The following is an 18,202-nucleotide window of genomic DNA, read 5'->3' on the forward strand; positions in this document are numbered from 1 at the left end:
ATGGCCATTGTCTCCAACATCCGAGTGTCAAGGCAAAGTGTAAATATCTGGAATCGCGATCATGCAGGAACAATTTCTGCATGTTTGGGGTTACCGAGGATGCACTGAGTGGCAATATACAGTAGGTGGTGGAGGACATCCTTCGGAAATAAGTAGGAAATCCACCACTCTCCCGCACTTTATAATAGAAAGAGCACATTGCACACTGGCATCTAAGACCAAGCCCAGAGACTAGCCACGCCCGATAATGAAATGATATTTTATTTATATCGCGCTCGCATACAAGTGTTTCAGAGCGCGAAATAGCAAGGGTGCTCAACTGCAGGGATAGAGAATTATTCCTGAAATATGCCAGGAGAGCAGGAGGAGAATAGGCTTGAATCCCACTCTATACACCCCTACCCAGGGTTTTCTACTGCTGTTCAGCTAGAACGGCGCTCTTATTTTCGGTTCAAGAAACTCCTCAGAGAAAGGAAGATCCAATATGCAATGCTATTCCCTGCATGACTCCGATATTCAGCATGGTACTTAGACCCATTTCTTCATGGTTCCGGATGGGGCAGCCTCATTTATTAAAACCAGGATCCCTTGGGCCTGGATCCTCGAACCCCGGCGCCTCGGACTCTGGGAACTGAATATTGGTTAACCTGTCCAGTTGAGTATGTAATACGCACAGTAGTGGTGCATTGATTTTGTGTCCCTCATCCGTCAATACCTAGCCGATCCATCGTCCCCAAGCACAGAAGCAGTTAGCCCCCATGCAAATGCTTTGTTTTGGTTTGTGGTTGTTGGGAGGAGATTGGCATAATGCTGTAGTTCGGGGGGAAGTAAGGGGGAGGGCGGGAGGGTGGATGTTTATTGGGGTAAAATTGGAAAATGCACTTGGTAAATGCAGGCAGGGATAGCGTGGCGGTAACCATACAGATACGTGTTGGTCAAATCGTATGTCTTTATAACCTTAGAGCAATTAGGGTATCACTTTTATGAGCTGGAACGTAAGGGGATTGTGCAATCCTATTAAGGCCTGCAAAATACTGGCATATGTGAATAGGTACTGGGCCAAAGTGCCATTCCTGCAGGACACGCATGCAATGGATTGCCCGGCTAAGGCGTTTGGTAGGAACTGGGATGAGCACTGGTATTAAATGGCCTACTCAACACGGGCTAGGGGTGTGTTGACACCTATCCATCAATCGCTTCAATTAAAAGCATTGGATACTAAAATGTATTCACTAGGCCCTTATATTGTGGTGCATGGCATACTCAAGAGCAACTAGTGAACGCAGACTAGTGAACGCAGACAACCCCATCTATAATGAGGGGTTACTCCACATATTCCTGGCGTACCCCACAACTGCAGTGATCTAGGGGGGTGACATGAATACGATATTGGATGTGGACAGGGATCGCACAGGGAAGGCCCCCAGGGCACTGTCCAACCCGTCTCGCAAGATCGTTGATAACTTGAAGCTGGGCGGGCTCCTGGACATCTGGAGGGCATTGAATGGTGGAAGCAGGGGTTTTACGTACCACTCATCCGTTCATGATATGCACTCTAGGATTGATGCTTGGCTGATGACGAACTGGCTGCTTAACATGGTTACTAGCTATGGTATACTCCTCAGGACCCTTTCGAGTCACTAACCCGTGAAGAGGGTTTTGAACCTTACACCCGAGAAGGGGGATAAGCCTCCATGGTGGTTTAAACCTGTGGCCCTGCTAGACACAGCATTCTCAGTCAATCTACATGAGTACATTGCACTATTCTTTGCGACTAATAAGGGCTCTGCGAATACGGTGGCCTCATTGTGGCAAGTGTTTAAAGTATACGTGAGGGGGGAAGTTCTGACCACAGAGTTTGGAGTACTGAGGGTGATCAGGGGAGATATTCATCAGGCAGAGGTGAGGCTGAAAGTGCTCCAACGTATATATGCACTCGCACTGCCGCTAGTGTAACAACAGTAAATACAATCGGAGCTGGGAGGCTTTTGTAAGGCGGCCCAAAGGGAATTGCTTTTTCATTGATAAACTGATGATAGCCAGGAGGTACAGGGAGGCAGGGAGGTCAGGGAGGGGGCGCGGGGTTCCTGGTAAGGCTGGTCAGGGCAGAGTCAGGGAATGATAATATCACACATCAGGTCACTAGCACATATAAAGGCGGACATAAATAAGGTTTTATGGACCTATTACTCTGACCTATACTGCCAATCCAGTAGTGTCTCGCAGGAAGAGATTGAACAATATTTGCATTTGGTTCAAACCTCATTGCTCTCTAGGGAAGCAATCTCCATGCTGGAGGCCCAGATGCCCTTGGAGGAAATAAAGATGGCTTTCCATGACCTGCCTAGGGGCAATGCTCTGGGATCAGATGGACGAGTAGCAGAGTTCTAGAGTGAATTCCATGAGGCACTTTCCTCAGTGCTATTGCAGCTGTGGGAGGAATCGCTGGCAAGGTGGATTCTACCGGACTCGGTGAGAGAGGCCACTATAATCCTCCTTCTAAAACCTGGCTACCAGGCAGAGGACTGTGCTCGTACCGCCCACTCTCCCTTATGAATGTAGATCCGGATATCATTGCTAAAGTGATAGCCACCCAACTGCTGCCCCATATTCCGCATTTGATACACCCTGACCAGTCTGGGTCCATGCCATGCCGTTCCACAGAACTAAACCTGCGCAGGATATATAATGTACTGTCCTAAATTAAGCCCGATGCACAGGCAGTTACGGCTTCCCTGGATATGCAGAAGGCCTTTGACACAGTGTCCTTGGCTTTCCCATTAAGGGTACTCTTCTTCGTGCTGGTGATTGAGCCTCTGGTCGATGTCATCAGAGATAAATACAGTAGCTAGGGTATCCGATTGGTGGGTCCTTTGGGCATAATATCTCTTTATGCAGATGCTATCCTCCTATTTGTTCAGGACCCAGGGGAGAAAGTAGAGGCAATTATAGGAAAGGTAGTTACATTTCGTATATACTCAGGGCTTAAGCACAATCGGTGCAAATCAAAGGTGTTCCTACTGACCGACAGGACTGTAGAGCTGGTAAATGGAGGGGGTTGAAATGGGCAAGAGATTCAATCAAGTATTTGGGTGTCAGCATAACCCCCTCCTGTGCACACACTTTGGAACTATGAAAAGTGTATGGTACGTCTAATATCCAAATTTGCGCTGGAATAAACTCCCAATGTCACTGCTGGGTTGGCCCTGACTTCTTAAGATGGCGGCCCTCCCGAAAGCTAGTATATATGTTTCTGAATATTGCGATATAGCCGGGCTTTGCCTTTATCAAGGAACTTGTAGGCTTGTGTACCGATTTTGTCTGGGGAGGTGGCGGGGCTGCACTCTCAACATACTGCGAGGAGGCTTGTCGGGTGCTGTCCAAAATATCGGCGTTTCAAGTTGAGGTATCTCATCAAACGTGTCTGTTGGGGGTGGTAGATAAAATACCCACTACACAGTGCAGATTTCCTAATCTTGGTCTACTGGCGGCCAAGCGATGCAGTTTGTTACGAACAACGCAGAAAAGCCCCCCCACGTTCTCTGATGTGCTGTGGGCAAACTACGCGGAGGAACCGTGGCTATTGCTGCTGCCAGGGAGTTGTCACTAAAGGATATATGGTCTGATTTCTGGGGTTATTGGCCGGCATCAGCAGCTGCAGACCCGGATTTGGAAGCGGGCCCAGTGGAGGAAAGTTCAATGTTGGTACTGTATTCCCTTTTTTATCTGAATACCTTTTGCTTCTCTTTTGTCTAAGGCTACTGTGTGGAAGTCGTCGGTTGTTTATCGTTGAGTGCTTAAATAAACAATGAAATAAGAGATGTATGCAGAAATTCATAGGGTATTGCTTGCATAAATACCCCTCCATACATCACCACGTAATACGTTTTTGGAAGTTCCAATCCCATAATCATCATTTATTGATATTTGATGACCTAGAAGACCAGCACGAATGAGGATAGCAGCCTAGATTGAAGGAAAGAGGGTGGATGTGTATGAGGGTGCGGATAATGGTTTGTATGAGGTTTTGTGCATAAAGTTCTGCACAAGGGTGTGTATGAGGGTGCGGTTGAAGGTGTGTATTAGGTTGTGTGCATGAGGATGTGCATGAAATATGGAGCCTTCCCTTCCACATTGCTAGTTGTCAGTCATCGTGACAGATTCAATGCTGAACCTTTGCCACTTTGACTCAGAATCCAATGTTGCAGACCAGGAAATTGGGCAAAAGAAATGTAGATTTTATGTTTGCTCTTGAAGACACAAATAACAAAGGCTTCATGTATTTCCACAATGTTTTCTACCAAAACAATCATGCACATGTCTCTTGAAGGAACTGTTAAAAAATAAAGACCTCACATGAGAGCTTTGTTCTCTTCCCACCCACAGAATGTCCCCTTTGTGTGCACAGGTCTTCAGCAGTGATGAATCTCTATCTCTCAACACAGCAAGAAGGTGAACACCACCGGTGGGAAGCAGTGTCCATAACCCCTGACCTGGGCTCCACGTGCCGGCCTTACCTTCCAAGATATCCGGGTCGTAGAAGCCAGGCCGTCTCTTGAAGCGGGTGGGGAAGACCGTGAAAGTACCGGAGGCTCCCATGTAAGCACTGCAGAGAGAAAGACACGCCCAGATTAAGGAAATGGTCAGGGTAGAGGAGAGAAAGGTGTAGCCATTGGCCACTGTGGAACTGAAAGCTACAAAACCATGCATGCATTCCAGAATGTTAACACCTGCCATTCCTGAAACAGCTCTGTTCTTAGGCACCCTAACCACTTCAGCTTTCTCAAATATAGTGCCCTGAGGCCACCATAGTAGCGGGCGCCCACGATTACGAATGTCTTATGTCCAGTCCAAATAATGCCTTGTCCTCTAGTAGTTCCTCTATATAGACCCGTTGGTACACCCGGCTATTAAACACGGTGTGGAAATGTATCAGTCTGCTGATGACACCCAAGTTATCTGAAAAAGCTATGCGCAAGACTTTTTATCTGATATTGCCACCTGGATGCTTAGCCACTTTTTAAAACTCAACCAGTCAAACACTGAATTCTTGTATTTTCCCATTCTCCTAACATTTCTTCTTTGTTATTGGTTTAAACAGCCTCAGATCCGGGGGCCTTCTAATGAGTTCTCAACTATAACAAATCCTTGCACTTTACATTGGACTGAACACTGAGTTGATTGGCTTATATGAACTTGCAATCTGTCGTTTCCCACACTCACTTTCACTCATTGGTTCGGCTGCTTGTTCTTTCTCGAATTGGCTTTGGTAATTCTGTTTTGATTGCTCTTCCTACTTCTGTTTTGGCCCCTTTGAAATAATTTTTTTAATGCGGCATTACTTTTGCTTTCTGAGGTCCGAAGGTCTGACCACATCACTCCCGTTCTAATGGCCCTTCCTGGGCACCCTCTCCATGCTTGAATTGTTTTAAAATTGTTGTGTAGAGGCAGATGTACACGTCATCTCTAATGCCTGCCCCCTCACCTCCGTCATACTGGAATAGCAGAAAGAGAGCATTGTGTGTGACACCAGGTATCGTCCCTATACCGCATCGAAGATACGAGAGATGTTATGCACTTAGACAGCCATATCGAATGTACCCTCGCACCGACGTGGTGGAAGGATGTCCACATATACCATTGGACATAGAAGAGCTATAAGAGAAGTCAGACCAGAGCAAAGTGACGTCATAAAGGGAAGACATGAGGAGGCACTGAAATGATATGCAAATACCTAACGAATAAAGGTGTAATTGTAGTAATAAGAGGAACATGCAGGCAGAGATGAAGAAATCATGTTCATTAAGAAGATAAGTGAGACGAGGATCAATGAATGTACATACACAGAAATGAAAGGTAGATAAGACATATAAATGCTTGCTTCAGAAGAAAATATAATGCAATATGAGCAGCCATGAAGAAAAAGATGGATGTCGGACTCGTATTAAGAATGACCAAACTACCTCAGAGATGGACCAAGGCTGCAGAGCTGGAAAAGAGCTTTGTTCGAGGAACAAAGAATGTCTATTGGCCTGGGATCAGGGATGCCACAGCAAAGAATAATTGCAAGGCACAAGGGAAGTCAAAGAGGATAGGCTATGTATGCACAACATATTTTTCTTAGTTAAGTAAAGAAGAAAACCTCTGCAAGTGCCAAACATTGAACCATTAAAGACGCAGAAAGTGCATGTGAGATGGAACAAACAAGTCTCCAGAGGCCAAGAGGAGTAATAGCACCCAGTATAATTGAATTAAATAGCATCTAATAAAAGGTCGAAATTGACAAAATCATGGTCCCGTCGCACATGATTCAAGACTCAAAAACAAGGCCTTTTCATTAGGCTCTAACTGAAGATAGTGATGTACCTACACTCCCTTAAAAGTCCCAGAGAAGAGAACAGTTAGCAAGGTCAACTACAAAGAAGAAGCCTTGGCTGAGGCTTAACTGATGAGAGTTGGTAGGCTAATTGACCAAGTCGGTAGTAGTCTGATGTTGTTCTCAGCACCTGGGTTTTGTTTTGCTCACGTGCTGCTAACGAGCCAAAAGTCCAAGGTTGGGAGAGAATGCCAACCAATGAGGGGCTATGTAGCAATGTACTAGACAGTGTAGCAGAAGCCAATCCGCGGCTGTTATTCTGCTAATAATCTGTATTATACGTATTTAGAGGTAGTTCTGGCATGCTTACCAGATAAGGAGCAGCCAATTATGTTACTAACACCTAAACGATATATAGGTATATATGTTCCCTTAACCAAACCGTCCACCCGATAGGTTTTTTACCATTTACCACGCAGGATAATGTCATAGCTGACGTATACCGAAGTATAAATCCTTTGTATAATCTAAATATCACTGAGAGTGTGTGAGCTGCAATTTGTCTGTTCCCGAGATTTCCCTACTTTATTTGAACTGATAATAAAGAAGTATACTGCCATATTCTTTGAGTGTGTCCAGTTATCTGGGTCTGAGATTGTTTACTGGTAATTCCATCTGGTACTTGGAATGCTCCAGGTGCTACTGCACAACTGTCCGCAAGTGTTGCTAGACTCACACTGTGGACCAATGGGTTAAACATCATATCATATTGCAGAAGACTGAAGAAAGCACCCAAGCCTCCCAGCCATACTTTGTTCCACAATTCCTTCATCACCTATGTTTTTACTTTATTAATATTGTGCGACATTCCTCCCCTTCATCTACCTCTCTGCTGCACTCTCTCCTCTACCTCTTCCCTCCCTCAATTCACTATTTCTTCCCTGCCCTCGCCCCTTTCTTTTCATCTTTCACTCTTTCCTTCCTTCAATTTCTCTCCCTCCCTTTACTCTTTTTCCCCTCCACTATCCCTTCATTATCGTCTTCATAATGTATCATTTTCTAGCGAAACTTTCATAGAAAGGAAATGATGGAGGAAGAGGACAGATTTACATTCTAGGCATTATCCCTTGTTAAATACATTTAGAGCCAATATTATCTTCATCAATCGCCAAAGAGAATGCCCCATGGCCACTTCAGGTTGGTAAATACTCTGCCTGTGGGATGTGGAGAAAGGGTTTGTATTGCAAAAATGTCTAGACGCAGACCACAATGTATTGTTCTTGGGGTGTCCCACGGGTATAATGGATGAATGAGGCGGGTGGTTGTTTCTGCCATATAACCTACCTGAGGAGTCTCACAGGTGCTTCTGCATTGGCTGGTCCTTAGAATGCCTCGAGCTTTGGTGGATGGATGCTTTGTGAAATGCCCGGTCCTTGAGATGCCTCAGAGCTTTGGTGGATGGATGCTTGTTTCTGCAATAGCTGTTCTTGAGGGGGGTCTCAAATGTGTGACTGATGGATGTTTCTGAAATGGCTAGTCTTTGAGGAGCCTCCGAGCTGTAAGGAATGGATGTGTCTGTAATGTCTGGTCCTTGAGATGCCTCAGTGGTGTGATGGGTAATGGTCAGTTATTAGCCAATGGATGGACATTTCTGCAATGGCTGGTCCTTGAGGTGTCTCAAAGCTGTGATGGAAGAATGTGTCTGGTATGTCTGGTCCTTGAGATGTCTCAGAAGTGTGACAGGTGGATGGTTCTGCAGTGGCTGGTCCTTAAGGTGTCTCAGAGGTGGCATGGATGAATGTTTCTGCAATGGCGGGTCCATGAGGGGTCTCAGAGATTTGAATGTTTGATGTGTCTGCAATGTATGGTATGTATGTGTGGTTTCTGCAATGGCTGGTCTTTGAGGTGTCTCAGGGTTGTGATGGGTGGACGGTTCTGCAATATGTGCTACTTGGGGTGTCTCAGAGTTATGATGGACGTCTTTGCAATGTATGTCTCCTGGGGTGTCTAAACGTTGTGATGGATGGGTGCTTCTAGAATGTCTGGTCCTTTGGTGTCTCAGAGTTGTGACGGATGGATGCTTCTAGAATGTTTGGTCCTTTTGGTGTCTCAGAGTTGTGATGGATGGATGCTTCTAGAATGTCTGGTCCTTTGGTGTCTCAGAGTTGTGATGGATGGATGCTTCTAGAATGTTTGGTCCTTTTGGTGTCTCAGAGTTGTGATGGATGGATGCTTCTAGAATTTCTGGTCCTTTTGGTGCTTCAGAGTTGTGATGGATGGATGCTTCTAGAATGTCTGGTCCGTTTGGTGTCTCAGAGTTGTGATGGATGGATGCTTCTAGAATGTCTTGCCCTTTTGGTGTCTCAGAGTTGTGATGGATGGATGCTTCTAGAATGTCTGGCCCTTTTGGTGTCTCATAGTTGTGATGGATGGATGCTTCTAGAATGTCTGGTCCTTTTGCTGTCTCAGAGTTGTGATGGATGGATGCTTCTAGAATGCCTGGCCCTTTTGGTGTCTCAGAGTTGTGATGGATGGATGCTTCTAGAATGTCTGGTCCTTTTGATGTCTCCGAGTTGTGATGGATGGATGCTTCTAGAATGTCTGGTCTGTTTGGTGTCTCAGAGCTGTGATGGATGGATGCTTCTAGTGTTGGAATTGAAATGATATTTTGCCTCCTGTCGCAGTATTTGAATGTGTGTTGGCCTACGCCAAGTTGTCTAAAATATCATGTAAATAGACTCCGCGGCAAGGTCTTGACCTTAACGAAAAATTGTCGCCATCTTGGATTTAGCTGCCATTTTAGGTTCTCTTGTAATGTGGAAGTCACCCTGAACATCAAAATGGAGGCCGAATGACATTCTGAGTGAGATTCTGGCCGTTGTGACCTCCGCACACATGAATAAGTAATATGCCTGCAGGCCACTTGTCGGGGTCGCGAACTGACACCTTGTCCTATCCCTGACTTATGTGTAAATGAACAACTGTATCAGCGGAACTGATCAAAATGCATACATTATGGGATTGACCTGGCAAAGAACATTAGGCCTGGTCCTAAGAATGGTTAACCCGCGAGGGGGTTGGCCAGGGCTGGATAAAGAGTATATAAAGCCCAAGTATTCCAATGTACGGTCTCTCTACTAATGCATCGAACCTTCGTTGAAGTTAGTTACGTTACTCTGAGAGCCGAATAGCTATCCGTTTGTCAATTGACTTTTGTAACTGTTGTAGCTGTTAAATAAAGCACTTTGTATGTCCTTTGTAACCTGTGTTGGTGTGTTTCCTTTGGGCTTCCCGGCCTCATATCAATTTCTTTGTTTTCACACTAGAATGCCTGGTCCTTTTGGTGTCTCATAGGTGTGATGGATGGATGCTTTTGCAGTTTCTGCTCCTCGTGATGTCCAAGAGGTGTGATGGCTGGAGGTCACAGGAATTTACTGTGAAAATGAAAGACAAATCATAGACCCCACTGGACCCCATTTTCTCTTCACAGCCGCATTGCCCAGTTGAACAGAGGCTGCCTCCACTTGTCAAATGGTCCAAACATGGACGAACATAGGAACGATGTTTCGTTCTCCTGGGATATACAGTGAAATAACGAAGAACTCCAAGGAATCCTGTCCTAGAGTAGGTCTCAGGATGCCTCAGGATGGAGACATGGCCACTTCCCTCATGCAGACAACATGAGGGAGGTGGCCACCTTCTTCTATCTGGAGGGACCAGGAGCTCAGCTCAGTGGCATCCAGGTGAGGCGCTCAGCTGCATGAAGAGCTCAGCGAATGGGCAAGAGAGCGAGGAGCACAGTGCATGGGCAACCATCTGAAGAGTGCAGCTCTAGGGCAGCCACACAAACAGTTCAGTCACAGAGGCAGCCACATGATGAGCTCTGCTCAGCAGAAGGTGCATGACAAGTTCAGATCAGTGGCAACCACATGAGGAGCTCAGTTCAGGAGCAGTGGCACAAGGAGCTCAGTACCAGGCCAACCGTATGAGGAGTAAAATTCTGCGGCAGCTACACGAGGAGCTCAGCACAGTGGCAGTTGTGTGGGTAGCTTATCTCAGTGTCAGAGTTATGAGGAGCTCAACTCAGGGGCTGCCGTAGGAGGAGACTAGCTTAGTAGAACTGTATGGAAGGCTCAGCAGAAGCCATATGAGGAGCTCAGCTCAATGAAGCTATGTGATTCAGTGAGCGCAGGGGCTGCCATAGCAGGAGGCTCGCTTATCAGAGCTGTATGGAGTGCTCAGAAGAAGCTGTATGAGGAGCGCAGCTCAATGTAGCTATGTGATTCATTGAGCTCAGGGGCTGCCATAGGAGAGGATAGCTTAGTAGAACTGTATGGAGGGCTCAGCAGAAGCCGTATGAGGAGCTCAGCTCAATGAAGCTACTTATTCAGTGAGCTCAGGGGCTGCCATAGGAGGAGGCTAGCTTAGCTGAGCTGCATGAAGGGCTCAGCAGAAGCCGTATAGGGAGCTCAGCTCAATGTAGCTATGTGATTCACTGAGCTCAGGGGCTGCCATAGGAGAGGATAGCTTAGTAGAACTGTATGGAGGGCTCAGCAGAAGCCGTATGAGGAGCTCAGCTCAATGAAGCTATGTGATTCAGTGAGCTCAGGGGCTGCCATAGGAGAGGATAGCTTAGCTGAGCTGGATGAAGGGCTCAGCAGAAGCCGTATAGGGAGCTCAGCTCAATGTAGCTATGTGATTCACTGAGCTCAGGGGCTGCCATAGGAGAGGATAGCTTAGCAGAGCTGTATGGAGTGCTCAGAAGAAGCTGTATGAGGAGCGCAGCTCAATGTAGCTATGTGATTCATTGAGCTCAGGGGCTGCCATAGGAGGAGGCTATCTTAGCTGAGCTGCATGAAGGGCTCAGCAGAAGCCGTATAGGGAGTGCAGCTCAATGTAGCTATGTGATTCACTGAGCTCAGGGGCTGCCATAGGAGAGGATAGCTTAGTAGAACTGTATGGAGGGCTCAGCAGAAGCCATATGAGGAGCTCAGCTCAATGACGCTATGTGATTCACTGAGCTCAGGGGCTGCCATAGGAGAGGATAGCTTAGCAGAGCTGTATGGAGTGCTCAGAAGAAGCTGTATGAGGAGCGCAGCTCAATGTAGCTATGTGATTCATTGAGCTCAGGGGCTGCCGTAGGAGGAGGATAGCTTAGCAGAGCTGTATGAAGTGCTCAGAAGAAGCTGTATGAGGAGCGCAGCTCAATGTAGCTATGTGATTCAGTGAGCTCAGGGGCTGTCTTGTGAGGAACTCCCTGCAAGGCCAGCCACATAAGGTGCTCATCTGAAGTTTGACCGTATGATGAGCTTACCTCAAGACCATCCACCTGGGAAGCTCAGCTAAGTGACAGACGTATGATGCATTCAGCTCAATGGAAGACATATGAGGAGCTCAGCCATGTACCAGCCACAGGAGGATCCTCTCCTTAACATATCTTAGCTTATCTCCTGATACCGGACTTGGCAGTATAAATGTACCTTAACCTGAAGCCATATGGTGACTGACTGATGCATATGTCTAAAATGTCTTGATGCTAGTTGCAATAGATTATCTTTGTTTAAAGGAAAGAGACTGGGAGATTAAGGCACACAAGCTGCCATTCTAGAATGTGAGCCATCAAATTGGCAGAGATCAATGTATTAAATGTTAAACGACAGGCCTTTCAGGTAGCAGAGAGGCAGGAGCGAGACAAGAAAGACTCTCACTAGATCAAAGCAGAACACAAACCAGGAATTAAACCAGGCAATACTTTTGAACAGAACAGGCTATTTTTGTAGCCTATTTCTATCACTGCAGTGGAATCACATATAATCATGCCACATTTCAGCCGCAACATGGAATAGAAGGGGACCCAAGCAGACTAGTCGTCTGCGTTACTCCCCACTCATTCATGCTGTGGCCCCACTACACATATCCTTGTCAGGACTTTTAAATGTCAATTTTTCAACACAACCAGATCAACTAAAATAATTCATCTTATCACTCCCAATGAATGAGATAGGTGTTCTTACTTGGAAACCGTCAGCTCCCGAAGCTGCAAGTCAGGATACGGTGTAGTCCCCTCCAGAGGAACATCAGGAATGCATACACGCATGCGTGGAGGCACAGTGTGCCTGAACCGAGTTGCGACTGGACGCTGAAAGCGTCTGTGCGGCAGAGGTTTCACACTGTTCACCTGCGCATGCCCTACGAGATGCCACTCAGCTCCTATCTACATGCATGCGCGAGAAGTTAGCGGTCCAGCCCGCTCACGGGCATGCGCACAGACTCTCTAAATACTATTTAGAACAGTAATCACTGGGAAACGCTATGGACCGGAGAAAACCGCTTGATGCTCCAGATACCCAAGGACTTCCAACACACACGTACGCAGTGCATAGAGGTGAGAAATAGATTCAGAACTGATTTAACGGGCGAAGCCCTGGTCTTTACACCGTATCACTTTATGAATACCATGCACATTTTAAGAGGTTAGATTGACCACTGGTCTAGTTAGAATGATACAGCCAGACTAACAGTATGGGGGAGAGGTACCCCCCCTTCTTCTACTCCACTAACACACAGCGGTTCACTACAGGAATTTATAAATACACTCCTGAGAAAAGTATACTGAGTATACATTTTTTCCCCCTGTTGTTTTCTCTAGAAACTCTTTGAGAACAAATCTCCTTGAAGTACTATTGTCCATATACAGAGCAGATTAGGTGCAGTTAAACCTACCAACAAGAGGGTGTCCAAGAATCAGAAAGCAAGGTGCCAGTGGCATCAGAAGAAGGAGCGTTAAGAGAAATGTTTTGAATTGTCTGAAATGTAACTTTTCAAGTTATAATTTCCTACAGTTGAGGTTTTCCAATTTTGAACAAGTGATAAAACACTAATAGTGAAATACTATGTTTTTACCGTAGGAATTGAACTCAAGAACATATGTATTGTTGGAATAGTGTCATTGGCCCTGAAGATGGACTGTCAGAAAAGTCCGAAACGCGTTGGCAACACATTGACAAATATTGATACTATTTTGGTTTGGTGACTTTAACCAAGACATTTTTGACTTTATTTTGTCGTTACTTAAAAAGGGATCTTGTGAATTCATGTATGAGAGAAAAAAAGTCTTATGATTTAGAGTGTGTCTAACAATAAGGTTTTGAAAAAATTATATATTTTGATTAAAACAATCCATGAAGGGTTTTTCTACTTTTCCTAAAGTTGTAATGTTTTATATCAAATAACTGATCTATGAATTGTGAAACCCTGTGAAGTGAATCAAAAAAGTAAAACACAACTGTTTGGTAACTCAACAGTTAAGTGGTGGCTACACACCCACTTCAACCCCCTCGTACCTTAGTAACTTAAAACCCTGAGAAAAGAAACTATATCCTCAGTTAAACTCAGAACTGCAAGCAGTGAGAATCCCATTAAAGCTCACGTGCCTGCGACACTAATACGTTTTGGGATTGTATTCACTTGGGAGTGCACTAAGGGTTGGCAGGTAGTAATACATGCCTTTTCTTTCTAGTTTCTTTACCAGTCCCGAGTGGCCCCGTGATATTCGCCCTGGTGCACCTGAAATCTCACTACATTATAATAAATAACAAACTTAAGTTTCCGTTATCTTTAAACAACAGAAATGTTCAAGTAAACCACAGTAGTGCCTCCTCTCTACTTCCTCACAATTGAGGGGGGCATTTAGCCTAAACTTTGTGAGCCATAGTCGAGTGGATGACTGATAATGGGATGGCAGTGTGGTCGACCAGTGAAGCAGGACAGGCTCTGCACGGGGTGATGCAGAAGGATGATGTGAAGACTGAAGGACCGATTTATGGAATTATTTGTGTGTAAAATCAGGAACTTGCACGTCATACTGCGTGCAAAACACTGCTCGTCGATTCTTGGAACCGCCTGTGCAGGACTTTCCTGGGAATTTCGTGGAACAGGCGCAGGCTAGGCACAGCTCAGCGAGCGGCCGAGTGCCTAACGCGAGACTCCACTCAGGGGGTGGGCGTGGCCTGCATAGGGGCCAGAACATGCAAAATGGGGATGAACAAGCCAGAAAGTGGGAATTACGAGGGACGGACCACAGGCAGTCCATATCATGCCCACAAATGCGCACGACAAAGCGTATTCATCAATGTGGCCGCGCAACCTCTCACTTGTGAAATGCCCATGCAGTGCCCTCGAAATCACCACCCGGAAGCAGTTGTATGCACTTGCGCGGAAGAATCGCAACTCTGCAGGTGAGTTTGCATGTCGGAGTTAAAGGTATGTGCACACAGACGGGGTTCAGATCGTACTTAGGGGTGCGCGTACACAGTGCCGCAGGGTGCATGGACTGTTTACGGGGGTTCGCATGCAGTTTGACCAAAATAATAAATGTGTTCCAAGAAACTGAACGCATGTCCTCGGGGTGCCGGTTATAGTTAAGGGGGACCCCGCGCAATGGTGCCAAGGTGCAGGCTTGTTTGGTGGGTTCCCACGCACTGTTCACAGGATGTGTGTGTTCAACCCTAGGAGCCCGCAAGTGTGAGTGAATGTGATTGTTTGGCTTTGTTGGGGACGTGTGGGGGTTGTTCCGGCTGTGACTTGCATATAGGCCTACTTTGCGGGAACTATTTCATGAATACGCTGGGCGCGCAGGCTCACAAAGTGTCGTTCTCAGAACGCGGCCTTTGCGGGATAAATGCACACTTTTCCATGAATCGGGCCCTAATTCTAAGGTGTTGCCTAAGTTGCGCGAGTGGGAGAGCAAATTTGCTTAAGGTCGATGGAAGTGGTCAGTGTAAAAAGCGTGCTTCAAGTGTGGTTTTCACTCCTGTGAAGTGGTCTGTAGATAAGGGGGAAGGTGATGATTCCTTGTGCGGTTGAGGGGACTGGCAGGCAAGTGATATCTTAATTTGCTTGACCCCTATAGGTCTAATCATTCATATATAGGACAGATCAATGCTGGGAATACTGCATTTCTGGAACATTGCATTCATTGGCAAATACCCTTTATATTTTGTTAAAAAGTAAAATAACCGTAATTAGTGCTGGCATTGTTTATACTGTAATTCTAACAAATGTATATTGATGACTATTTCATATTTGAATACAATTGTTTTATCTTTTAACTCTGTAACTTATTACTTTGAAGGTGTGCAAAGTTTATTATTAACTGAAAAACACCTGGAAATTAACAAAAAGAAAATAGAGGCAGTGGATGCACCAGCACAACCTAGTGGCAGCAGAGGAACAAGATCGACACAGTGGCAGCAGACAGTCTAGCTCTGCATAGTGGCAGCAGACAGACTACCACTGCATAGTGGCAGCAGGCAGGCTATCTCTGCATAGTGGCAGAACCTAGTGGCAGCAGAGGAACAAGATCGACACAGTGGCAGCAGACAGTCTAGCTCTGCATAGTGGCAGCAGACAGACTACCACTGCATAGTGGCAGCAGGCAGGCTATCTCTGCATAGTGGCAGAACCTAGTGGCAGCAGAGGAACAAGATCGACACAGTGGCAGCAGACAGTCTAGCTCTGCATAGTGGCAGCAGGCAGGCTATCTCTGCATAGTGGCACAACCTAGTGGCAGCAGAGGAACAAGATCGACACAGTGGCAGCAGACAGTCTAGCTCTGCATAGTGGCAGCAGACAGACTAGCACTGCATAGTGGCAGCAGGCAGGCTATCTCTGCATAGTGGCAGAACCTAGTGGCAGCAGAGGAACAAGATCGACAAAGTGGCAGCAGACAGTCTAGCTCTGCATAGTGGCAGCGGACAGTCTAGCTCTGCATAGTGGCAGCAGGCAGGCTAGCTCTGCATAGTGGCAGCAGACAGTCTAGCTCTGCATAGTGGCAGCAGACAGACTACCACTGCATAGTGGCAGCAGGCAGGCTATCCCTGCATAGTGGCAGAACCTAGTGGCAGCAGAGGAACAAGACCGACAAAGTGGCAGCAGGCAGGCTAGCTCTGCATAGTGGCAGCAAACAGGCTAGCTCTGCATAGTGGCACAACCTAGTGGCAGCAGAGGAACATGATCAACACAGTGGCAGCAGACAGGCTATCTCTGCATAGTGGCACAACCTAGTGGCAGCAGAGGAACACGATCAACACAGTGGAAGCAGACAGGCTAGCTCTGCATAGTGGCACAACCTAGTGACAGCAGAGGAACAAGATCGACAAAGTGGCAGCAGGCAGGCTAGCTCTGCATAGTGGCAGCTGACAGGCTAGCTCTGCATAGTGGCAGCAGACAGCCTAGCACTGCATAGTGGCAGCAGGCAGGCTAGCTCTGCATAGTGGCACAACCTAGTGGCAGCAGAGGAACAAGATCGACACAGTTGCAGCAGACAGGCTAGCCCTGCATAGTGGCAGCAGACAGCCTAGCTCTGCATAGTGGCAGCAGGCAGGCTAGCTCTGCATAGTGGCACAATCTAGGGGCAGTAGAGGAACAAGATCGACACAGCAGCAGCAGACAGGCTAGCTCTGCATAATGGCAGCGGACAGGCTAGCTCTGCATAGTGGCACAATCTAGGGGCACTAGAGGAACAAGATCGACACAGTGGCAGCAGACAGGCTAGCTCTGCATAGTGGCACAATCTAGGGGCAGTAGAGGAACAAGATCGACACAGTGGCAGCAGACAGGCTAGCTCTGCATAGTGGCAACAGGCAGGTTAGCTCTGCATAGTGGCACAATCTAGGGGCAGTAGACGAACAAGATCGACACAGTGGCAGCAGACAGGCTAGCTCTGCATATTGGCACAATCTAGGTGCAGTAGAGGAACAAGATCGGCACAGTGGCAGCAGACAGGCTAAGTCTGCATAGTGGCAGCAGATCCATCAGCACAACCTAGTGGCAGTAGAGAACAAGATCCACACAGTGGCAACAAATGGATAGCTCCACATACTGCTAGAAGGACTACCACTGCATAGCGGCAGCAGACAGGCTAGCTCTGCATAGTGGCACAATCTAGGGGCAGTAGAGGAACAGGATCCACATAGTGGCAGCAAGTGGACAGATCCACACACTGCTAGAAGATGGACTACCTCCACATAGTGGCAGCAGACAGGCGATCTCTGCATAGTGGCAGTAGATCCATCAGCACAACCTAGTGGCAGTAGAGAAACAAGATCCACATAGTGGCAACACGTGGATAGCTCCACATACTGCTAGAAGGACTACTACTGCATAGTGTCAGCAGACAGGCTAGCTCTGCATAGTGGCAGTAGATCCATCAGCACAACCTAGTGGCAGTAGAGAAACAAGATCCACATAGTGGCAACACGTGGATAGCTCCACATACTGCTAGAAGGACTACAGCCACATAGTGGCAGCAGACAGGCTACCTCTGCATAGTGGCAGTAGATCCATCAGCACAATCTAGTGGCAGTAGAGGAACAGGACCCACATAGTGGCAGCAAGTGGACAGCCCCACACACTGCTAGAAGAAGGACTACCACCACAAAGTGGCAGCAGACAGGCGAGCTCTGCATAGTGGCAGTAGATCCATCAGCACAATCTAGTGGCAGTAGAGGAACAGGATCCACATAGTGGCAACACGTGGATAGCTCCACATACTACTATAAGGACGACAGCCACATAGTGACAGCAGACAGGCTACCTGTGTATAGTGGCAGTAGATCCATCAGCACAATCTAGTGGCAGTAGAGGAACAGGATGCACATAGTGGCAGCAAGTGGACAGCCCCACACACTGCTAGAAGAAGTACTACCGCCACATAGTGGCAGCAGACAGGCGAGCTCTGCATAGTGGCAGTAGATCCATCAGCACAATCTAGTGGCAGTAGAGGAACAAGATCCACAAATTGGTAGCAAATGGACCAGCTCCACATATTGTGGCAGCACACAGGCTAGCACTGCATAGTGAAGTTAGTTGCATCAGCACAATCGA

The 18,202-nt window shown here is 46.9% G+C and overlaps 1 protein-coding gene across 2 annotated transcripts in view; it reads right to left on the bottom strand.

The window, feature by feature from the left end:
- Positions 1-18,202, bottom strand: part of LYL1 (LYL1 basic helix-loop-helix family member) — a 259,919-nt gene that overhangs the window by 41,549 nt on the left and 200,168 nt on the right. For both annotated transcript variants that reach the window (XM_069604205.1, XM_069604204.1), the window contains exon 3: positions 4,518-4,606. In XM_069604205.1, the coding sequence (XP_069460306.1) occupies positions 4,518-4,606 (89 nt within the window). The remainder of the gene's footprint in view (positions 1-4,517; positions 4,607-18,202) is intronic.

This window comes from Ambystoma mexicanum, chromosome 3q (assembly GCF_040938575.1).
Source record: "Ambystoma mexicanum isolate Mex_15411 chromosome 3q, UKY_AmexF1_1, whole genome shotgun sequence".
Lineage (NCBI taxonomy): Eukaryota > Metazoa > Chordata > Amphibia > Caudata > Ambystomatidae > Ambystoma > Ambystoma mexicanum.